This window comes from Lithobates pipiens, unplaced genomic scaffold, assembly GCF_037356315.1.
Source record: "Lithobates pipiens isolate NorthernLeopardFrog02 unplaced genomic scaffold, aLitPip1_a1.2 Scaffold_13, whole genome shotgun sequence".
Classification (NCBI taxonomy): domain Eukaryota; kingdom Metazoa; phylum Chordata; class Amphibia; order Anura; family Ranidae; genus Lithobates; species Lithobates pipiens.
This window is the reverse complement of record NW_027507718.1, coordinates 81,432,204-81,455,715: the sequence shown is the minus strand read 5'-3', so window position 1 is coordinate 81,455,715 and position 23,512 is coordinate 81,432,204. Positions and strand designations below refer to the sequence as shown.

Here is a 23,512-nt window from a genome sequence, read left to right as displayed (position 1 = left end):
AGTGGAACTTTTTGAATAGAAGCAGGTGGTTAAATGTATGAAAGGCAGCAAAAGGTCTAATGGTATTGGAGTAGTGAACATTGGTTTTAGCAGCTAGTTAATCATTAAAGTGGTTGTATAAATTTTTTTTTAAATAACGAGAAGGTTTATACTGTCCTGCTCTGTGCAATGGAATGGAATAGCACATAGAGGCCATGAAACTCCTCTTCTCGGTCCCTCACTGGGCTCCTGGTTCCTCCCCTCGGGCGAGTACCTCTATAGAAAGCCGCTTTCCATGGGGGCACTCATGCGGGCCTGCTTCCGAGCCTTGTTTTTTTGGGTCTATTAACACAAAGACAGCAGGTCATGGTTCCGCCCCACTCCCTCTTCACCGGCTCCGCCACTATCACTGTACTTCAGGGGACTCCCAGGTCATACCTTTTTCTTTTTGACAGCCACTGGCTCCCACTGCCTCAGCAAAGCCAGTGAGACCAGGAAGTGAGATGAGAAAAGAGCTGCAGATGGGGACAGCACTGGACTGAATGAGTGTTCAGGTAAATGAGGGGTAAGGGGGCATCCTGATGCCTAAACATTTTTTTACCTTAAAGCGGAGGTTCACCCAAAAAAAAAAAATACTGCAGCTGCTGGTTTTTAATAGGACATTTACCTGACCTGGAGTCCATTGATGTAGGCACCGCAGCAGATGTTTCCATGTTTCAGGTGCTGCCGATGCCATTGCGTGTAAGGGAACCCGACAGTGTAGCCTTACGGCATCACGCCGGGACACTACTGCGTATGCGTGAGGACCAGCTCCTCTCTCTTACTGGCCCGGCAACAGGGGGAGGAGGAGGGAGCCGCGTGGTGAAGTCATGTACTGTTGCTCCGACTCCTGGAAGTGGGAACAGGATACCTGTCAGACAGGTAACCTAACCCCCCCCCCCCCCCCGAAAGGTGCCAGTTGTGGCACCAGAGGGGGAGAGGAGACACATTAGTGCAAGGAATGCATTAACCACATGCCGACCAGCATACAAAGACATACGTTGGCACAATGGCGCGGCTGGGGAAATGGCTGTACAGGTACGGCCCCTTTAAATCGCAAAATTGTGGGCACGCCACTGGCGGGTGGCGCGTGCATGCCCGCCGCATACTCTGTGACCATGCCCGCGGGTCCCTGGTGTCCACTGGTGGCCCGCGACCATATCACGGAGCGACAGAACGGGTAGATGCCTATGTAAACAAGGCATTTCCCTGTTCTGCCTTGCAACATGACAGAGATCTATTTCTACCTTGTCATCGGGAGCAGTGATCTCTGTCATGTTCTAGTGAGGCAATCCCCCCACAGAATCACTCCCTAGGATACACTTAACCCCTTGATCGCCCCCCCCCCCTGTGTTTAACCCCTTCCCTGCCAGTGTCATCCAGTGTCATTTACACAGTAATCAGGGCATTTTTATAGCATTGATCACTGTATAAATGACAATGGTCCCAAAAACTGTCAAAAGTGTCCAATGTGTCCGCCACAATGTCACAGTCACGATAAAAATCGCAGATTGTCTACATTACTAATAAAAAAAATAATAATAAAAATGCCATAAATCTATCTTTTATTTTGTAGATGCTATAACTTTTGCACAAACCAATCAATATATTGGGATTTATTTTATTTTTTTTATTACCAAAAGTATGTAGAAGAATACATATTGGTCTAAACTGAGAAAGAAATTTAGTTTTTTTATATATTTTTGGGGGACATTTATTATAGCAAAAAGTAAAAAATATTGCTTTTTTTTCAAAATTGTTTATAGCGCAAAAGATTAAAACCGCAGAGGTGATCAAATACCACCAAAAGAAAGCTCTATTTGTAGGAAAAAAAGGACGTCAATTTTGTTTGGGTGCAAGGTCGCACGGCCGCGCACTTGTCAGTTAAAGCGACGCAGTGCCGTATCGCAAAAAGTGCTCTGGTCAGGAAGGGGGTAAATCCTTCTGGGCTGAAGTGGTTAAGGTAAAAAATATTTAGGCTTTAGAACCACTTTAATGTTAGAAGAGTAGCTTCTGTGGAGTGCTGCAGGCGAATGCAGACTGCAAGGGGTTGAGAAGGTTTTTAGCAATGGAGTAGCAGCTCAACTGGTTGTAAGCTAGGCGATCTAGATATTTGGAGATAAAGGGAAGCAAAGAGATGAGTCTTAAAGCGGGATTCCACCCTAAAGTGGAACTTCCGCTGATCGGAACCCTCCCCCCCCTCCGGTGTCACAATTGCCACCTTTCAGGGGGGAGGGGGGTGGAGATACCTGTCAAAGACAGGTATTTACACCCACTTCCAGGCATAGACTCCCGTGGGAGTCTATGCCTCTTCCTGTCCTGCCGCGCTGTCTGCTGGGACACACACGGGTCCCAGAGACAGCGCGGACAATTCCTATTGCGCTGCGTGACTCGCGCATGCGCAGTAGGGAACCGGGAAGTGAAGCCGATTCGCTTCACTTCCTGATTCCCTCACCTAGAATGGTGGCGGCAGCAGCCGAGAGCCGTGCGATCGATCGGCCTCGGCTGCTGGCATCGCTGGACCCGGGACAGGTGATTGTCCATTTATTAAAAGTCAGCAGCTGTAGTATTTATAGCTGCTGGCTTTTAATATTTTTTTCCCCAGTACAGTCCCGCTTTAAGTTGTTCAGACTGGTGGCAAAACAAGGCAAAAATAGCAGTAGAGAGGGGAGAATTAAGATGCGAGTTGTAAACATAGGAAAAAGCAGGAGCAGTTGCAAGGGAACAGAATGGGTTCAAGTGATTAGGTGGGCATCAGAGAAAAGTTTAGCAACCACTTCTGTAGTAGAGCCGAAAGTGGAACGCATTTAATGTGTAATGCCTTGTACACATGGTCGGACATTCCGACAACAAAATCCGACGGATTTTGTCCTAAACTGGTGTTGCATACACACGGTCGGAGAAAGCTGTTGGAAAATCAGATCGTTCAGAACGTAATGATGTTCGTTCGTTATGACAGGACTACATTGAGACTAGTAGCCAATATCTTTGGTCTCGTAATTTGATCTGCACATGCGTGCCACTTTGTCCGATCGGAATGCTCTACAAACGATTGCTAAAAGTCCGATCTGATTTTTTTCATGTAAATGGGAGCAGTGCTGTGCGTGTTGGGGGTCATGTGAATGGGAGCAGTGCTGTGTATTGGAGGTTATATGAAGGGGAGCAGTGACGTGTGTGTGTGAGGGGTCATGTAAAGGGTAGCAGTGCTGTGCATGTTGGGGGTCATGTGGGGGGTTATGTAAACAGGAGCAGTGCTGCGTGTTTTGGGGATCATGTAATGGGGAGCAATGCTGTGTTTTGCTGGGGGTCATATAAAGGGGAGCAGTGCTGTGTGTGTGTGTGTGTGGGGAGGGGGGGTCATGTAAAGGGGAGCAGGGCTGTGTGTGTGGGGGGGGTCATGTAAAGGGGTGCTGTGTGTGGGGGGGTCATGTAAAGGGGTGCTGTGTGTGGGGGGGTCATATAAAGGGAAGCAGTGCTGCGTGTGGGGGGTCATGTAAAGGGGAGCAGTGCTGTGTGTGTTGGGGAACATGTAAAGGGAGCAGTGCTGTGTGGGGGGGAAGTACAGGGGGACAGTAAAGTGCTTGGGGGATCATGTAAAGGGGGGCAGTACTGTGGGGAGATGTGAAGAGGGCAGTGCTGTGTGTGTGGCGGGGGGTCATATAAAAGGGGGCAGGGCTGTGTGTGGGGGGGGTCATGTAAAGGGAAGCAGTGCTGTGTGTTTGGGGGGTCATGTAAAGGGGAGCGGTGCTGTGTGTTTGGGTGGTCATGTAAAGGGGAGCGGTGCTGTGTGGGGGGGCAAGTACAGGGGGACAGTGTTGTGTTCGGGGGATTATGTAAAGAGGGACAGTGCTGTCTGTGGGGGGTGGGAGGGTGTGATGATGGGGGAAAGTGCTGTGGGAGCAGAACGTGAAAGGGAGAGTGGTGGTGGGGGGTGAAGGGGGCAGTGCTGTGAGGGTGATATGTGAAGGGGGGGAGAGATGTGAAAGGGGCAGTGCCGTGGGAGTGATATGTGAAGGGGGGGGTGTGGAAGGGGCAGTGCCGCGGGAGTGATATGTGTAGGGGGCAGTGCTGTGAAGGGAGGCAGTGGCACATAAAATTAGGTGCTGCACATGAAATGAACTGAAATGCATGGTGCAGTTTCCCATACCATGCGGTTTCAGTGGCTGCATTTTTAGAGAGGTGCAAGGACCTTTTCCCGGCAGAAAACGCAGGCACAGCAGCCCATTCAACTGAATGAGCTGTCGTGCCTGCACATCTGGGCTGTGATGTAAAGAATCAGAGTCGTAAAACAAAAATGTGATTCGGATCTCTGCTAGAAGAAATTTTTAATAATCGGACCTCCATGAATTTTAATTCATTACCCCTGGTCTATAATCTAATAAATATAAGAAGGATTAAAGTGGCAAAAATTTCTTCCGGTAACTGTTGGCTGGTTGAATGGATAGGGGATTGAAAATAGGGAGAGCATCAACATAATAAGGTTGTGATCAGAGAGAGAAGGGGGTTTGGAGAGGTTAAAGTAACCTTACACTATCATTCACTGCCAGCCCCTCTTTTAGGCAGCCATAATGCACTGTGTAAGTGTTTGTTAAAAATGAAGCCTCTAAATACCTTTTTTTCATGTATCTTCAGACCGGTCACATGACTCCTGGCCAATCTCCTACTCCGATCTATGGGCAACAGCACAGAGAGGCCAGGAGTCTGGTGACCAGCCTAAAGATGGACGAAAAAGGGTATTTAGAGGCTTAATTTTTCATTACACAGTATGTTATGGCTGCATAAAAGAGGGGCTGGCAGCGAATTTTATATTAAAATTAATATTTATATTAAAATATATAAAATTATATTTTACTACTCAGTCGCGGGTGGGTGGGCTTCGACAACTCGCACAGACAGGAGCTGACAGGCAAGGAGGAGGGGGTGGGAGAGATGAGAGACAGCAGATGATGACGGAGGCATGTGAAATGACCACGATATCAGGGCTCAGCAGCCATGGTAAATGTGGTCAGTTTACAGAGAAAAGGGCAGAACCAGGCAGGATCAGCCAGGTTTTTTGCAGCTAACAGAGGGACAGATTAGATTTTTTTTTTTTTTTTTTTAGGGTTACAACCACTTATAGGGAGTGCAGACATGGGAGAATAAAAGGTCAAGGAAGCTGCCATAAGAGGTGAATAGAAATGTGTGTCCAATGTGTTGATCCAAAACAGTGAGGTTAGGTTGGAAAGTAGCCTGAGTGTTAGTATTTTCAATTTAATTCATTAACACTAACAAAAAATTTACAAAGCCATTCACTACTCAGTACCCAGCTATTGCACTAGCTTAGTCTCAAAATACCAACCTAATCGTTCTCTTCGTTCCTCCCAAGACCTTTGGGCAGCACAGTGGTGTAGTGGTTCAAATCCCAACCACGACACTACCTGCCTGGAGTTTGCATGTTCTCCCTGTGCCTGCGTGGGTTTCCTCCAGGTACTCCAGTTTCCTCCCACACTCCAAAGACATGCAGGTAGGTTGATTGGCTTCTGACCAAAATTGGCCTTAGTATATGAATGGGGACCTTAGATTGTGGGCTCCTTGAGGGTAGGGACCAATGTGAGTGTGCAATGTACAGGGATAGGGGTAGACACTCAATCAGGTTGAACTGGATGGACTGGTGTCTTTATTCAACCTTACTAACTATGAAACTATGAAACCTCCTGCTTTCTAGTTCCTCATTGCCTCCTCCCTTGCTTGCCTCCAGGACTTTTCCCGAGCCTCTCCCATCCTATGGAATGCCCTACCCCAATCTGCCCGACTTTCTTCTACTCTGTTTGCTTTCAGACGATCCCTGAAAACCCCCCTTTTCAGAGAAGCCTATTCTGCCCCCAGCTAACAACTGTACTTTTATTTTCTCCATCAGCTCATCCCCCACAGCTATTACCTTTTTTGTATCACTTGACTCTTCCTCCTAGATTGTAAGCTGTAACGAGCAGGGCCCTCTGATTCAGGATAAACATAAAAAAAACAATCATGCTTCGAGGGGCTCTTGTGACCTATGATTCCAGAGATACAGGGCTCCTTGTGCAGCCTGTTAGAAGCTACATACAGAGCAGCCAGTTTAAATACAAGCTGGCACACTCTGTTTGCAGCAGACTGAGAGGCACTGAGCTCAATGGACAGCTTGGAGTCTTGGACCAATGGTAAAGTACTATTGGCTCAAGCTGGCCAATAAGCCTGCCACTGCAGTGTCATAGAAGGGGCATGTGTCTAAAAGAAAAATGCTCCCTTCCAGCCCAGCGCTCTTAACTACAAGGAAAAAATGTGTTTATGGGTATAAGATTTACCCACAATCCCGTGTTTTTCTCACACAGTTAAGAGGGAGATTGAGAATCTGCTGCTGTTGAAAAGGTACTGTTTTAGTCAAGCCAAGTCATATATTTATATGCTATATTTTAAAAAATAATTTATTATTTACTGTGAAATTACTGGTTGGAAGCTATAACTAAAGAGTTAATGGAGTCAGGGAGTCAGGGAGCTCCCTAGTGTTGTCCTCTAAATGTTGTTGTCTGTAATCATCCATGCGGGTGCTTGCATGTTCTGGGCTGTCTGAAAGCGGTGTCACCGGCTGGGAGTTTGTATAAGTCTGTGTGGAACTGCCATGTAGCTGGGGGAAGAATGGGTTAGCTTCTGAGGGCAATGATCTTCCTTCCTCTTGTGGGTCATGTCGGCAGATATGTGGGGAGGTAAACCGCCACCTGTTGTCTGCCGGAGCTCTGGGATCAGCCATCCATCTTGGCCAAAGGAAAGCCACTTCCCTTTGGTGCGTTTTTGATGTTGCTTTTATCCTGCCAAGAGAAATGTGTTTAGAATTGGTGGAAAAATGCCCAGTGTGCATGAGGCCTAATTGTTGCCAGTTTCAGAGTCTGGTGTTTTAAGAAAGGGGATTAAGGTTGCTTGAAAAATACAGTGATTTGTTAAAAGCCGCAGAATTCCCCATTGTGTCAGCTGTAGAGTAATGCCACATACACATGACCGGACTTTTGGGGAGAAAAGGTCCGACAGTCTTCCCAGCGGTCTTTCCACCGAACGGACTTGCCCACACACGAACGGACCAAAATCCGTTAGTTTTGAACGTGATGATGTACAACGGGACTAGAAAAGGAAGTTCAATAGCCAGTAGCCAATAGCTACCCTTGCATCTTATTTGGTCCGTCGGACCAGCACACAGACAAACGGTATCCCAATAGAAATTTATTCAGTCGGAAAGATTTAAAGCATGTTCTATTTCTAGGTCCGTTGGAATATTTTGAAGAAAAACGATCGGAATATCTGACGGAATGATTCCGTCTGACCTTTTCTGGCAGAAAGTCCGGTCGTGTGTACGCGGCATAAGAATTCACTTTCATAAAATACACTCCTTGACGTGTAACAATTTGTATTTTACATGCAGATCATTGGTTTAACAGCTTCTGTGGGCACTGGAAAGTCCCGTTGTGCTGCAGATGCTGTGCAATACATCAGTAAACTCTGCTCCAGTCTGGACATTGAATGCATCTCTACGGTTAAAGAAAGTTTGGAAGAGCTGCGCAAAGTGGTGTACAAACCGGAGAAAAGTCAGTACCTAACAGGAAAACTGTATATTTTGGACAGCTGTATATAAAAAATACTGTACATTTGTCTTCCAAGTAACCTCATAACTGCTGTTTCCTCTTCTATCATAACTTTTCAACAGTTGTTTGTGAAGCAAGTTGTCGTCAGAATGATCCATTTGCTGGGATCATGTCTGAAATCATGACGGAAATTGAGCAGATGGCTAAATCAGTTTACCCACATTTAGGTAGGTGAGATTATAACTGCTAATGTAGAAATTAACTGCTGGTACTGGATATGTGACCGCCCTTAATATCTTATACCCCACTGTGCCAATGTAAATAGTCAAAATAATAATGAATAAAGCTGCCACTTTAAAATATATACAGCATCAAACTATATATAATATATATAATCGGCATCAAACGTAAAAAAAAACACAGCAAACGATTAAAAATGGCTCAGCAGTGCACTGCGGTCACGGCGAACCCGAAGTGTGTGCTTATGGTATGTCTCTCACCCACTCCAAAACCCTTATTTTCAGTGAGCTGTTCTCAACAAGCGGCGTCTCGCGTCAGTATAGTTGATTTGTAGCCACGCCCCAACATGTTTCGTCACTAAGACTTCTTTTAACCGTTTGCTGTGTTTTTTTTAAATTTGATTACAATTTACAGCGTGTGAAATGTGAGTGTAAACATTGAAGTGTTGGTGTGATTTTTTAATATACTGGTTAAAACTATATCACGCTATTTGGAGCACTTTTATATATTTTTTTCACATATGGAGATATCTTAATTGGAACCACAAGGATAGAATGGATGGTCGTATTTAACCCAGGTGTGGTTCAAAGTTGCTCTTGAGCCAAACACGAGAGTGGGAGGCAATTTGAGTTGGTGAGTGCGTTTTTCAGAGGGAAAGGTGTCACAAGTACATTGGTGTGGTGAAAGATTTAAAGATTTGAGAAGATTGAATATATATCTTTCATCTGATATCACTTTATATTATGGACTACTTTTGTCACACATCACAGGGTGATATATGTGATATTGACACTATTGAAATATTGATTCACCGTTATTTTTTGTTTAGCGCCACTAAATTTTGCTATTTCTTTATATGCATGGTTATAGGTTTAATTTTTTGTGATTTTAATGTAGAAATTAGACTGTTTTGAGTGTACATACCTCAGTGACATAAAGATAAGGAGTAGAATACTATAACTTCTGTTTGTAGAAGGAAAAACCTACGCTGAAAGAAATGTGTGGGCTGCCATTGTTGACTGACCTGAAAATGTTGGCTTTGGTTTCAATACTTTTGGTGATACTAACCTAGGACAAGCATGCAACAACAACAGAGGTTAAGGCAGAACACCTGATCTGCCTACTTGTGTAGAGCCACCCCTAAAGGAACCACTTAGTAAATTCGGGTCCTCTGTTCTGTGCCTCAACTGCAAGAACAAGCTCAGCCCCTCTGACACACTTGTTTGAATGGAAATCGCTACAAACACAAATAAGGACACAAGTGGAAAATACCTTTTATCCTGGCTGTGGATTATCACCAATGAATAGACACACACCCAAAGGAATAAACACACACTTTTGCTAGACGATTTTTCTGTTTCTATAGAAGTCAAAATAGCAAGAATATAATCACAGAAAGGTCAATGTTTGTGGTACGCAAAAGCAAACTACATATTGGGAATAAACAATACAACACCTCTACAATTCCACTTTAAGTAGACCCAACTGTCCTGCAGGACTGAAAGCTTAAATGTTATCTCTCTTCCTGAGATGTTTCTTTCCCAAGTGAGCAGAGCAGAAAAGGGCAAGGGATAACCAACATAAAATAGAGGAATGACTCTTGTGCCAGCTTGGTAGGGCCCTTACATTGGTGCACAGGAGGGTATTGTATAGACTTTTTTGATGAAAAGTGGCACTTCCTAAGACAGTGAATTTGCGAGCAGAGTCCCCCTTTAAGAAATGGCAACAAACCTTGGCGGTCACTCTAACGTCAACAGATGCTAGAGAGCGCTTAAACTGGTAAGGGGGTGGGACTGAATTTGGCAGCAATATGTCCCTTTAAGTGCAGAAATGAATTTGTAAAAACTTTTTTTTTCTTCCTGGGATAGAATAGGCCTGTAGTGGAATGTATCCATAATCCTGCCTAACAGGGAGACAGAAAGCGTTAATGCAAATAATAATAATGTGCAGTGAATCGTTGAGCATTAACAAGAGGTAGGCTGCAACACTGTGTCTGTGTGTTGATCTGTACTGTAAAAAAAAATCCTGAACAATTGGCAACAACAAATAACTTGGGACATATAATGGCACAGTATGTGTTGGAAACCCTCTCACCCGATCTTCCAACGTAGAAGGTTATCTTGCCCCTCAGCGGGCTCACAATCTCGATCTGGAATCTCCTGCTCTGCTCTCTAGCTTGATTTGAGCCAATCTGGGTCCTGCTTGATCCACGCTACCCGACTCTCTCTCTCTCTCCTTGAGATGCCGCTGGGCTGTGTGGCTTTTCCTTTGATGGTGTCCCCAAACGCAGTCCTCTCTCCAATCTGCCCCTGGTCGCCCTCATCAGTATGTTTGTCTCCTCCTCTGCCACTGTTTCCAGGCTCCCATTCTCTCTCCCTGAGCATGCTGGGGGCTGTAGTTTGCTAAGTGTAGTCTGGGGATAGCCCCAGACTACACTTGTTATAGCGTGTGTGGGTGGCATCGGATAGCCCCAGTCTACACTTGTTATAGCTGTGTGACCCAGAAAGTACTGCAGCCACTTGTCTTCTGGGACTACATGTCCCAAGACCCTCTTCTCTGCCTCCCTTAATTGGTCCCTTGCCACAGCCAATGAGGAGGCAAGGGGAATAGCAAAGTGGGCGTTAATCCTGGGAAAAGTGAAGAGCCTGCAGCCATTCTCCCCTGCTACGGCTCAAGTCCACTCTCCGTGTCTCCCCACTGGCGGGGGGGGGGGGGAGAGAAGGAACGAGCCGCTCTGTCTCTCTGATCCTGGTCACCCCCTCCTCCTGCCGCCCTGTCAGTCCACTTGGTGTTAAAGGGGGGTTCCAGAGAGCGTGTGTGAGGGGTGGGGATAGCCCCAGACTACACTTGTTATAGCGTGTGTGGGGGGCATCGGATAGCCCCAGACTACACTTGTTATAGGTGTGTGACTCAGAGTACTGAAGACATCGGATAAACATAACAGAAGGAGAGCTTGGTAAATGTAAATCTCTCACTAAATAATGGCTGTCTATATTCCTATCTGAATCCATCTGCAGAGTAGAATCAGTTGCATTGCTGTCTGGTTTGCATGATTGCAGTTGTACCTGGTACTGAAAATCAGTGCAAAGATTATATTAATAGTAAATGCATTATTGTGGCTTTAGAGACTATGTCGGACATTCAAAACCGAACTATTGGAACCCAGAAGTATGACAACTGGATTATTGACATTCAGAAGAAATGCCGTTTGCTGCAGCTGGAAGATAAAATGGAGGAGAGTCGTCTGTGTAGTGCTTTGTTCACATATACTGAACATTTACGGGTATGCAGCTTCTATATATTTACTTTTATACTTTTCTTTTTGCTACATTAATGAAAAATTCATCGCTGGAGGGCAAACAATTCAAAAATCATATAGCCTATTTCTAAGCACTAAATTGCATTCATTCTGTTATTTTTTTTAAACTCTGCCAATCCCTCCCAAGTTACAGCCAGTTCTTCCAAAATCACCCTAAGCCCTTGTACACACGGTCGGAGATTCCGACGGAATGTGTCCTATCGGATCGTTTTTTCGGATATTCCGACTGTGTGTGGTCTGCATCGGACTGTTTCTGTCGGAATATCCGACGGACCAACTTTTCCAACTTGCCGGTAAAATTTTCCGACAAAATGCTCCTATCGGACATACTCCGATCATGTGTAGCCTACTCCGACAGACAAAGTGCCACTCATGCTCAGATCAAATTCCTAGACCAAAGCTATTGGCTACTAGCCTGAACGTAGTCCCGTCGTAACAAAATAACGTCATCACGTTATGTACAATCGGATTTTCCAACAATTTAGTCCGACCGTGTGTATGCAACATCACTTCCAGACCTCTTCCGGAATTAATCCGTCGGAATTACTCTGACGGATTTGGTTGTCGGAATCTCCGACCGTGTGTACAAGGGCTTATGTTTGCTAATCAGGCCTGCTTTAGCCCTTTTAGCGATTTCAAAATCTGAAAAGTACTGCTAGAACAGGATTATTTGTAAAGCCTTTTTCACACAGGCTGTCCGATCAGGTCCGCCTGTTGTTTTTTTTTTTGGTATCTTCTATGGCGTGGTGGATGTCACTCGTCGCCATCTGATCTGATCCTGTCTGAAAAAAACAGACGAATGGTGTTGCTATTCCCCATCCATCTGGTGAATCAGATTGTATGGCATCGGATGGAAACAGGCATTCCGTTTCCATCCGATTGCCCCGCAGAGGAGAGCAGACTGTGTTGGACACTGATTTGTCATCCACCTGCTCAGTGGCGATCAGCAGAGAAATCCCTCACTGAGCAAGCGGAGGTGCCCATCTGAAAGGGGCCTAAAGGTGTTTGTCTTATAGCTAAAACTTGTGTTTTTTATTAGCTTTGAAAAGAGTTGGGAAATAATTTGTCAGGGGTTTTATTTTTGTCTGTTACTCTGTTAGGGGATTTTCCCTCATTTCCTATCCAGTTGACAGGGGGTCAGAAAGACTGTAATGCCGCATACACACAATCGGAATTTCAGCCCGCAAAAGACAGATGAGAGTTTTTCGTCGGAAAATGCGACCTTGTGTATGTTCCATCGGTCTTTTACTGGCTGAATTCCAGCCAGCAAAAGATTGAGAGCATGCTCTCAATTATTTGGTTGGGAAAAGTTCCTATCCAAAAATGCGATTGTCTGTGGCAATTCCGGCGTGCAAAATTCCTACGCATGCTCGGAAACAATTTGACGCATGCTCGGAAGCATTGAACTTAATTTTCTCAGCTCGTTGTAGTTTTGTACGTCACCGCGTTCTTGACGGTCGTAATTTCAGTGAACTTTTGCATGATCGTGTGTATGCAAGGCAAACTTGAGCGGAATCCCTTCGGAAAAGGATATGGCGGTTTTTCAGAAGGGATTCCGCTCATCCGATCGTGTGCATTGATGTTGGGAAGGAAAATCTTTCTTTCCAATGGGAACACAAACAACAACTAAACTTTATTTTTTATTTTTTACAGTGGGAAAAGGGATGTGTCTTCCAGTACTGGTGGCACAAGTACCTTCTAATTTTAGTGTCAAATGGATGTCCTATTTCTTCCCATTCTATCAGGATGGGGAGTTTGTGGGGGGAGCTGTGGCCAAGTTTGCCACAAGACTAGAGATCATGACCCATAGTTGTTGTGCAAATGTCCTCTACTACTCCAAGATTCAAAATTAGATTTTAATTTGTAGCTACTCTGAGTTTGTAGACGATCTAGCTGTTTCGATATTCACAATGCTGGAGAATTTTTGTGCAGATTCACCTGGCAGAATATTTTAATAATGCATTTAGGCTTTAATGAATTGTGTTTTGGTATAATATTGGCACTAGATCATGTTGTTTGGTGAATCTGCTAATATTTCTAAATCCCTCTTTTCTTTGTTGTAACAGAAATGTAATAGTGCACTCATAATTAATGAGGATGCCCGTACCCAAGATGCTCTGGATTATTTGCAGAACTTTTATAACAATATAAAGAATGGAACATTTACAGACATTGAACAGAAGCTAGTTAAAAATTTTGAAGGTAAAAAGAACAACGACCTGCATTACCATCATGCTTCGGTGCCATACAAACCTTACACAGTGCCATAGCAAACTATGGCCTGGCTACTTGCCTAGCTCTTCTGCAGCCTTCTACCAGTACTACAAGGTGTAATATACCTAACAGCAGGTTGTGCCTTATCAGAATTGCTCCAACCCCAGAAAGTGTTCTCCTTACCAATACTGAACAGTATGTAAAAAAATCAGCCTAGTTTTGGCAGGAAAATATCCAATACCAGGCAAGATGGGTGGCTGAGCAGTCTTTTCCCTCTCTGCGGGTACTAAGTACAGGCCCTTCAGTGACGGGATGTGAACTGTGTTTCCCCGTCTAACAGCCTAAAGCCCCATATACACTATCAGATTATCTGCTGAGTTTTTCCTTCAGATTTACCAAAACCATATAGTAGAAGGGCCTGCCTGATTGCATACACATTGAAACTCCTAAGGTTTGTCCTCATATTATATGGTTTTGGTAAATCTGAAGGAAAAACTCCTGTGTGTATGGGGCTTTAGAGGGAACAAGAGCATAGATTACACTGGACAACATGCTGCTCTCGGCCAAGGACGTGCAGTCAGGGGAAGCAGGTGAGGCAGAGCCATGAACATAAAAAAAAAAAAAAGATCGAGCTTTGAGGATCGTAGTTCAGCGACCTGGAGTCACAGATCCCAAATTTGGTGGTAGCTAACTGAACTTGTCCGAGGCACTGAGCTCAATGGATATCTTGGTCCAAACTGTCCAATACAAATTCTGCAGTGGGGGCTCTCCTCTCACAGCCCTGTACAAGGAAAAAACATGGGTTTATAGGTATTGAGGGAGAATGAGAATCTGCTGCTGCTGAAAAGTTACTTTTTGAATTAAGCTAAATAATATATTATGCTATATGTTATAAGATAATAATGTATTATTTATCTATTTACTGTGAGACTACTGGTTTGAAGTTATAACGTCAAACTTCAGTAATTTGTCCGTTAAGCCACCTGCTTGAGTACATTTTTTGAAAATATACTACCTTACCTTAAAAACAATATATAATAATTATTTGTATATTACTTATGGTAATTAACCACTTGCCATCCAGGCCAATTCTGACACTTCTCTCCTACATGTAAAAATCATATTGTTTTTGCTAGAAAATTACTTAGAACCCCCAACCCCCAAACATATAAACATATGATTGATATATATATATATATATATATATATATATATATATATATAATGTATGTATATATATCATATCAGCAGACACCCTTTGGAATAAAATGGTGGTTGTGGCAACTTTTTATGTCACACAGTATTTACGCAGCAATTTTTCAAATGCGTTTTTTGGGGGGGGGGGGGGGGAAACTGTTCATAAAAAAAAAACCCATTAGTTAGCCCGATTTTTTTTTATTTTTGTATAATGTGAAAGATGATATGTTATGCCAAGTAAATAGATACCTAACATGGCACACTTGTGGAGTGGTGTCAAATTTTAGTACTTGATAATCTTCAAAGGTGACGCTTTAAAAAAATTTACGGGTATATGTGTATATGCCTCTGATACTAGCCAGTGCCTCACCAGCCACTGACCACACTGCACATCCGTGTTCTAGGCATACCTTTTTACCTTATGCCATGTGAATATTTTAGTAATAACTGGTGCTAGATTGTGTTATTGGAGGAAGCATCCAGTCTGTTTTATATGTATGGCAAATTATTTATCTGTACAGAGGAGCAAGCAAGAGAACAGAAAGATGGTTTCACGTGTCCAGATCTATAAAGAGCCTTTTGGTTCCTCTGCACATTCCGTGCACCATCTTTCCCCTACAGTTCTCTTACTGAGTCAAGTCACAAATGTGATGTTCCTATCAAGAAGCACTGAATTAGAATGGTAAATACTGTAAGTTTTAATTCTTAAAGTCTTGATTGAACACAATGAGGTATATTCATAAAATGTTTTGTTGGATGAATGTGAAAGGCAATTGCCCAGTCTTAACAAATTCTAGCCATATTTTGCCTAATACAGTGATAGCCTGTGATCATCAATTCCATCTAGTGTGTTTTCTTTTCTGATTGAGGTGCATTATGGGAACTAGATGGAGCTGAGGATCAGGGCTGGGCAAATGCTTGTCATATTCGTCCAACATTTTTTTTAAACACAGACCCCAATGGGGTGTGTTGATTGAGACACCTCTGCTGTATAAGAGACAACTGTTACTGAAGTTCACTGATTTAGATATAAGACCCCATTCACACCTGAGTGTTTTGTAGCTTGAAGCCTGAAGCTACAAAACGCTAGAGGGGAAAAAATCTATTATTCTCAATGGAGATGGTTCACATCTCCACTCCATGTCGCCTGAAGCCGAACGCCTGAAGCTCATACAAGTTCCGGACCCCTTTTTGTCGCTTGAATCTAGCATATTTGGGCATCTTTTCTTCTGTTACTTCAAATATTGTTGTAATGCCATGGTCCTTATTTAGAAATAAACATTCTGTTTGTAGCTGATCTGCTTGATAAAGCATTTAGGCTGGCAATTTTCTAAACCCATTATTTATTGTTTTCGCAGTTAAGTTGCCACAACTGTTGGAAATTGCAAAGGATAATGAAAATCCAAAGCTAGAAGAGTTGCAGTTTATCCTGCTTGAATCATATCGTGAAAATCCAGAGACACGCACACTTCTCTTTGTGAATACCAGAGCTTTAGTAGCGGTAATTATTTCTGCAAAAACTAGATGATGACAATTAAATAGATCGTCTCCTGATGTGAGCAGTCATTTATAGCTTGGGGTGGAAAAAAAAAGTCCTTATACATACATAGTTTTTATCATTACAGTAAAAATGAAATGGATTTCCTGGATACAAAGATCATACATGTAGAATAATAAATGCAATCGTGCTCAATAACACCATTGGGTACAGTACAAAAATCAGGGACATGCAGTTAGGTGAGGCAGAGCCATGAATATAAAAAAAAAACAAAATCGATCAAGGTTCGTATTTCAGCGACCTGGGGTCAGAGACCCCTGATGGGTTTACTTCCTCTTTGTCTCCTTGCAAAGGTAAAGCATAATGGGCTACTATGCACTGCATAGTAGTCCATTATGTGTCACTTACCTGGCACAGGAGCCAGCGATGTTGCCGCTGTCCCCTGTAGCATGAAGCGCCCATCTTCTTCCGGGTATCGCTGCTCTGGCCACTCACATCCCTGGAGCAGCGATGAAGTCACTCCCGCGCATGGGAGCTGCCACTAACGGCATATCGCCATTAGCAGTGGCATGCTCAGCGCTTTTTGTATATATCCCCTAAACGTGTAGATTTAGGAGATATTTCTTGGACCTACAGGTAAGCCTTAATCTAGGCTTACCTGTAGGTCAAAGTGGTTTGGAAGGGTTTACAACCACTTTAACTGACAATTGCACGGTTCTGTTCCCAAACAAAATAGAGCTTTTTTATTTTTCCCACAAATAGAGCTTTCTTTTGGTGGTATTTGATCATCTCTGCCGTTTGCTATTTTTGTGTTTATAGCGCAAAAAAATAAAATTATATTATAGCGTCTACAAAATAGGGGATAGATTTATGGCATTTTAAATTATTTTTTTTACTAGTAATGGCGGTGAACTGCGATTTTTATCGGGACTGTGACATTATGGCAGACAGATCTGACACTTTTGACACATTTTTGCGACCATTGGAAATCATACAGCGATCAGTGCTATAAAAATGCACTGATTACTGTGTAAATGTCACTGGCAGGGAAGGGGTTAACACAAGGGGGCAATCAAGGGGTTAACTGTGTTTCCTGTGGGAGGAGGGGACTGACTATAGGAGATGACAGATCATTGTTCCTAGCTAGTAGAAACTCACGATCTGCCTCTTCTCACACAACAGGGATTTGTGTGTTTACACAGATACACATCCCTGCTCTGCCTCTCGTGTCCGGCGGTCATTGCAACCGCCGGCCACGCACATCGGCACCCCCGTAGTGCAGCGGGCGCACGGCTGCTATCCCGCTTTAAGGAGCCAACGTGCAGCTACAACGGCTCGCAGGATCGTGCCGACCTGCTGCCTTATGACGACGGATGGTCAGTAAGCAGTTCAGGTGAAAAACCTTCTGTAGTGCTGCAGCTCCCCAGCCCCCCCCCCCCCGTTTTACTTATCTGAACTCTGTCATCCTCCGGCTGGATATGAGCACGTAAGCTCTAGCTGGTGTCTTGTGTCCTAATTGTATACATTGATAGAAACGCAGCCATTGGCTCCCGCTGCTGTCAATCAAGTTGAATGACACAGCGTCAGGGGAGTCCTGTATTCTGTGTGAATGGACACAGAATTTTTTTTAAAGCCCGTGGCATGTGAAACACAGCCAAAAACCTGGTGCCAAAAAAATTGCACACGCATAAAGAGTGACACAAAACGTGCAACGGGTGTTACACTAGTCCTCCACTAGGGAAGGACCTTACCCTGTTCCCCCGGGCGTTATGCTTCAGACAGGGACTGAGGTACTTCACTAGGTCCATCTGGCCGAAACCAGACAGACTCCTTTCTCTGGAGGGTCTGCCGAAACAGACCCACCCAAGTACTCAGTGGGTCTACCCCGAAGGGAGACCCCATGAGAGAGGGTGAACTAAGCCAAAAGGCCATGACCACCCCCATCCAACGACTTTCAAGGTAGGCCCGAGGGCCCACACCCTACTCATCACACAGTGACAAACGTGTAACACATCAAACAAAAAAAAATACAAACAAGTGACAAACAATGGGGAAAAATAAATAGGAAAGTGGGGAGAAGGAAGTGGGAGAAGTGAAAGAGTGACCATTGTGCAATACAATGGCCTGGCCTTCCGGCCCAGAATAAAAAAATTCCCCTGGTCCTAGCCGGAAGGCTCGGCCCTAGAGGCAGGTGTGTAAGGGGAAGTGACCATGGTGCCATAAATTAAATTGAGCCACACTCACAGTGATTGTACGGCACCCCTGAACTGCCACTTCAGGGGCACATTCACCACAGGCTTTTCGTCCCAACCCTGACCAACAACCCAGACCACAGCAGCCCCCACCCCAGGTAGTAAGGTCTGAAGTTCAGGAAGCCCGGGGAGAGTCTGCTCCTCAACAAGCTCAACCTCCGCTCCCATCACTCCCATCTAATTACATTCGGGAAATACTAACCACTCCGCCCAAGTGCTGTAGGCGAGTAAGCGTTCTCTCCCGAAAAACTGTCCTAGAACTACCCCAATCTAGGCCAGAAGGCCAAGGACCCGGCCCTTTGGCCAGACCCAATGCAGCACCTATCCTCACCAGGAGCACCCTTCCGGACAGCTCAGACTCAACCATGGGCTGGCCCCCAGTATCTGTCGGGTGGCCGGCGTAGTCACTACTGAAACTGCCCTTGCAGGTGTTATGACACCATTGGATCTGCCTGCCCTCCCCAATGGGAGCAGCACAGCGCCTCCTCTGGCAACTGATGAGAACAAATACTACACTTGATCTTAGCCAAAAGGCAGAGAAGTGAATGGACACAGATGCAGGACTCGGGAGTGCACCCGCGCTGGTGTCCACTTTAGGAGAGCCTTCTCCAACGTGGACACTTGATGTGGGGAGGAGCCACCAGCACCGCTGAGAGGGACCCCAGAACAGGAGGATCGGGCCTCTCTGGCATCCAAAGGGGCCCGATTTTGGTCTCATCTGATTAGACTATATTCTCCCAGTATTTCACAGGCTTGTCTAAATGTTGTGCTGCAAACTTTAAACGAGCTTCAACATTTTTTTTTTCTTCAGCAATGGAGTCTTGCATGCATACAGGCCATGGCGGTTGAGTGCATCACTTATTATTTTCTTTGGAAGAATTGTACCTGCTAATTTCTGGTCTTATCAAAGCTCTCCATAGGAAGTCCAAGTGGTCCTTGGCTCTTGGAAAAATGGCTGGTTTATGGTGAAATTATGTTTTTTCCACTTCCGGATTATGGCCTCAGTATGTATTGTAACAATAAGGTTGCGAAGGTCTTGAGAGGCTTAACCATGGGTCTTGCCCATCATGAGATGTTTCTTGTGTGACACCTTGATAATGAGAAACCCTTTTTACAGGCCATCAGTTGAGCCTGAACTAGCTGATATTAATTTGCACTGACAACCAAGGGGGAGGACTGTTTTCTAATTACTGATAGATTTCAGCTGGTGTCTTGGCTTTTTATGCCTTTTTGCACCTCCCTTTCTTCATGTGTTCAATACCTTTTCCCTGTGTCATTCCATTATATTACACATAACTAGGAATGAGCTTGTTGTTCGAATCGAACATATGTTCGACTCGAACACCGATTTTCGCCGAACAGCAAATATTATGGGGCGTTCGTGGGAACTTCGAGCACCACAGAACTCCCCATAATGCACTGCGAGATTGCAGTGCATTGCTATATGATGATTGGCCAAAGCATTTTTACGTCACACTAAAAATGAAATATTCCAATATTCCCTTAAATATTGTGCCTGGGGGGTCCCCTTAGTCTTTCTGTAAATTACCTCTTTCCCATGTTTAGGAAAAGATTTAAAACAAAATTGCTTGCGGCTGTAATGTATTGTTGGATACCGGCAATATACATAAAAAAGCATTGAAAATAATGGCGTGGGTCCATTCGGGTCTGTTATGGATATTAAGGGGAACTCCATGCCAAAAAAATTGATGAGGCCCTTGACCCCAAAGCACCCTCCCCATGTTGAGGGCATGTGTCCTGGTATGGTTTGGGGACCAGGGAAGTTTAGGGTCCTGCTGAAGGGTAAAATCCCAGCAGGGCCAGCGAGTCAATATAAGCGAGTGATATTCAATGCAGACTAGGAAGCAAACGATTGTGATGACTTATTAGAGGACAGAAAACTGGAGGTTTAGAGGTGCTTCAAAGAGGGGAATGCATGAGAGGTCTTATAAATTTGTCTCTGACATCTGCTAGCATTGTTATTGTTTATAGGTTTATGTAATGTAAAGATGCCTATACTGTAGCAACCAACCCCATTTCAGCTGATCTTAGTAAAGTAAGAAAAAAGGTGGATTCTAATTGGCTACTGTGGATTATTGTCTTTGCACATAATCATTGCATTTGCCCGAGCTTATTAAACAAGCAGGCTTGTTCTTGTTTCATTGTTACATGAAGCCATTATATCATTCATGTACTGTTATGTGCCTGTAGTAAAACATGTGTTTTTATAGTACATTGACTTGGTTGCAGCTCATCAGCTTGCATTGGGCCTCGGATGCAGGATCCTGAGAAGTATGGACATTTTATTTTGGGAGGGGGAGGTGGCGGGGGCCATACACTAAAACCTTTATTCCAAGAGGAAAAACAACTTTTTGCTGTAACTGCTTATAAAGCTGGCGTTTTGCCTTAATTTGTTAGTGTATCTAAATCTCCTAGTGCATTAGCCACCCCCCCCCCCAGACTGACAGTGCTGCTGTCCAAGGGTGTCTCTTTCGTGCCTTCATCCAAAGTGGGGGCACTCTAATCCTGGGTGTGTTACTGGCCAGATTTAATACAGCCACCACATCTAATGATTGGGAAGTTGCAGTACACAGGTATTACATTTTTGGTTTTGAGTTTCACACTACTCTAAGTGCTCATGTAAACTATATATAATGTGTACTATTACTATGATTGATATTTTCCTATATTTGTCATTCGCTAACAATATCATTGTTACTGTTTCTGTAATTTCTAGGCTCTGAAGAAATGGATTGAGGAAACCCCATCCCTCAGCTTTTTAAAACCAGAAGCAATATTTGGGAGAAACAAAAGACATGATAATATAGGTAAAGAAAAATACTGTGCCCATAAACCATAAATCTGCCTGTTCACGCTAAGCATTAAGCCGCGTACACACGGGCGGACTGTATGGCCAACTTAGTCCGTCAGACAATCCAACGGACAGTCCGTCCTACTTTTGAATGAACGGACTTGACCACACACGGATGCAAAACAGTCCGTCGAAAGTTTGCACGATGACGGGACTAGAAATAGGAAGTCCAATACACAGCAATGCAACCTTTCGCCGTGTAAATCCTGTCTGAGCATGCGCCATACTTAGTCCGTCGAACTAGCCTACTCACGAGCGGATTGTCCGCTGAAACCAAAGTCTGACGGACAATATTACGGAAATTCTGAAATACTTAGTCCGCCAGACTGTCCGCTGAAAAAGTCCGCTGAAGCCCACACACGAGCGGACTGTCCGCTGAAATGTGTTTCGACGGACTAAGTTGGCCAGACAGTCCGCCCGTGTGTACGCGGCTTTAGGCAACTGGATCTTTAAGAGACTTAGTCAAATCAGAAAAATGTATACTCCTTGCATCTATGTCATTCATCCAGGTCATTTCTAAGCTGACAGACGGGCATTAGGTAACGAGACTGAATGTCTTGCATGCCTGCGATACAAAAGAAAATTGAATGCTTGCATGTTTTGCAGCATACAGACCCTTTACCTGCCTTTCATGAAATATGTTTGCAGTGACATAAGATCAGCCTGTACATGATCGTTTTTAGTGCTAAATATGGTTATTTTTTTTTATACTTTTTTTTTTTTTTTATTAGATAAAATACTTAATGACAGCAATAATAATAGCATATTGCCATAAATGCATTAGGATGCCTCATCTGTGGAACTAAAATTCCAGCATGTCTTGATGATCATGTGTGTACTATTATCAAAATAAGAGGCTTAGCAAAGCAAATTGTACTTAAGTTATTGTTATGTTTTGTCTTCGAAGATGGGGCACTAAGGGCCACAGTGAAGATATCACAGTATTTTATTTTATTTTTTCTACTTCCCTATCGGGCCAAATCTGGCATTTCTCTCCTACGTGTAAAAATCAATATTCTTCGCTAGAAAATTACTTAGAACCCCCAAACATTATAATATATATTTATTTTTTTAAGCAGAGGCCCTGGAGAACAAAATGGTAGACGTTGCAATTTTTTTTTGTTATTTGCGCAGCAATTTATCAAATGCAATTTAAAAAAATAAATTTTAATGAATTATAATTCAAAAAAATACAATATATAACCAAATTTCTTGGTAAAATATAAAAAATTATGTTGCGCCAAGTAAATACATACGTAACATGTCATGCTTTAAAATTGTGCATGCTCATGGAATGGGGCCAAACTACCGTACTTAAAAATCTCCATAGGTGACGCTTTACATTTTTTTACATTTTACCAGTTACAGAGTAGAGTAGAGTTCCAGAGGAGGTGCTAGAATTATTTCTCTCACTATAGCGTTTGCAGCGCTACCTTACATGTTTCGTGCAAATACTGTTTACAGTTTCGGGCGCGACCTACATATGCGTTTGCTTCTGCACGCGAGCACAAGTGGATGAGGGCGCTTACATTTTATTTTTTAATTATTATTTATTTTTTTACACGGTCCCTTTATTTATTTTTTTATTGATCACTTTTATTCCTATGACAAGAAATGTAAACATCACTTGTGATAGAAATAAGGCATAAGAGGTCCTCTTTATGCAGACATCTGGGATCTATGGCCCCTTTTACATGATAAGCCCGCTCGGATCTGCCTGTCCGTTTTTCAGGTGGATCCCAGTGGGCCTTTCATTGACTCCTATAGGCAGGCGGATGTCAACGAAGATGTGTCCACTGACACCCCTCTGCCATCCAGTCCTCTCAAGACAGACATATGGTGATACGTCTGCCATCCGTCTTATCGGATCGAATGAGATCTTATGAAAATAGCCATGCTGTCCATTTTTGTCTGATCTCCCCATAGAGATCAGCGGGGCTCTGACAGGTCCCTCCCTGCTCAGTGAGCAGAGACGGATCTGTCATCCACTGGCTCAGCAGAGATCAATGGAGCAATCTCCCGCTGAGGTGGCAGACTCCGCTGAGTGGAGCTGTCTCGTGTGAAAGGGGCCTATAAGACCCCAAATCTCTCTTCTATCCTGGAAAACATTAGAAAAAAAAAGACATCGATCTCAGCTTTCCAAAAAACAAACTTTTTTCAACCTCACCTACTATGTGTGTGATTATATGTCAGTATTACATTGTATATCTCTGTATGTTGTGGTCGTTCAGGTGCTTATCTAATAGTTTTTTGAAACTATCGATGCTCCCCGCTGAAACCAACACCTGTGGAAGGGAATTCCACATCTTTGCCGAT

At 43.8% G+C, this 23,512-nt stretch overlaps 1 protein-coding gene and 1 pseudogene across 2 annotated transcripts in view; one reads left to right on the top strand and one right to left on the bottom strand.

The window, feature by feature from the left end:
* The window catches only part of LOC143974134 (antiviral innate immune response receptor RIG-I-like), a 114,340-nt gene that overhangs the window by 55,902 nt on the left and 34,926 nt on the right, over positions 1-23,512 (top strand). For both annotated transcript variants that reach the window (XM_077475248.1, XM_077475249.1), the window contains 6 exons: positions 7,445-7,607; positions 7,727-7,831; positions 10,970-11,127; positions 13,230-13,365; positions 15,933-16,075; positions 21,062-21,152. In XM_077475248.1, coding sequence (XP_077331374.1) covers positions 7,445-7,607; positions 7,727-7,831; positions 10,970-11,127; positions 13,230-13,365; positions 15,933-16,075; positions 21,062-21,152 — 796 coding nt within the window. The remainder of the gene's footprint in view (positions 1-7,444; positions 7,608-7,726; positions 7,832-10,969; positions 11,128-13,229; positions 13,366-15,932; positions 16,076-21,061; positions 21,153-23,512) is intronic.
* LOC143979961 (U2 spliceosomal RNA) lies at positions 18,766-18,870 on the bottom strand (annotated as a pseudogene).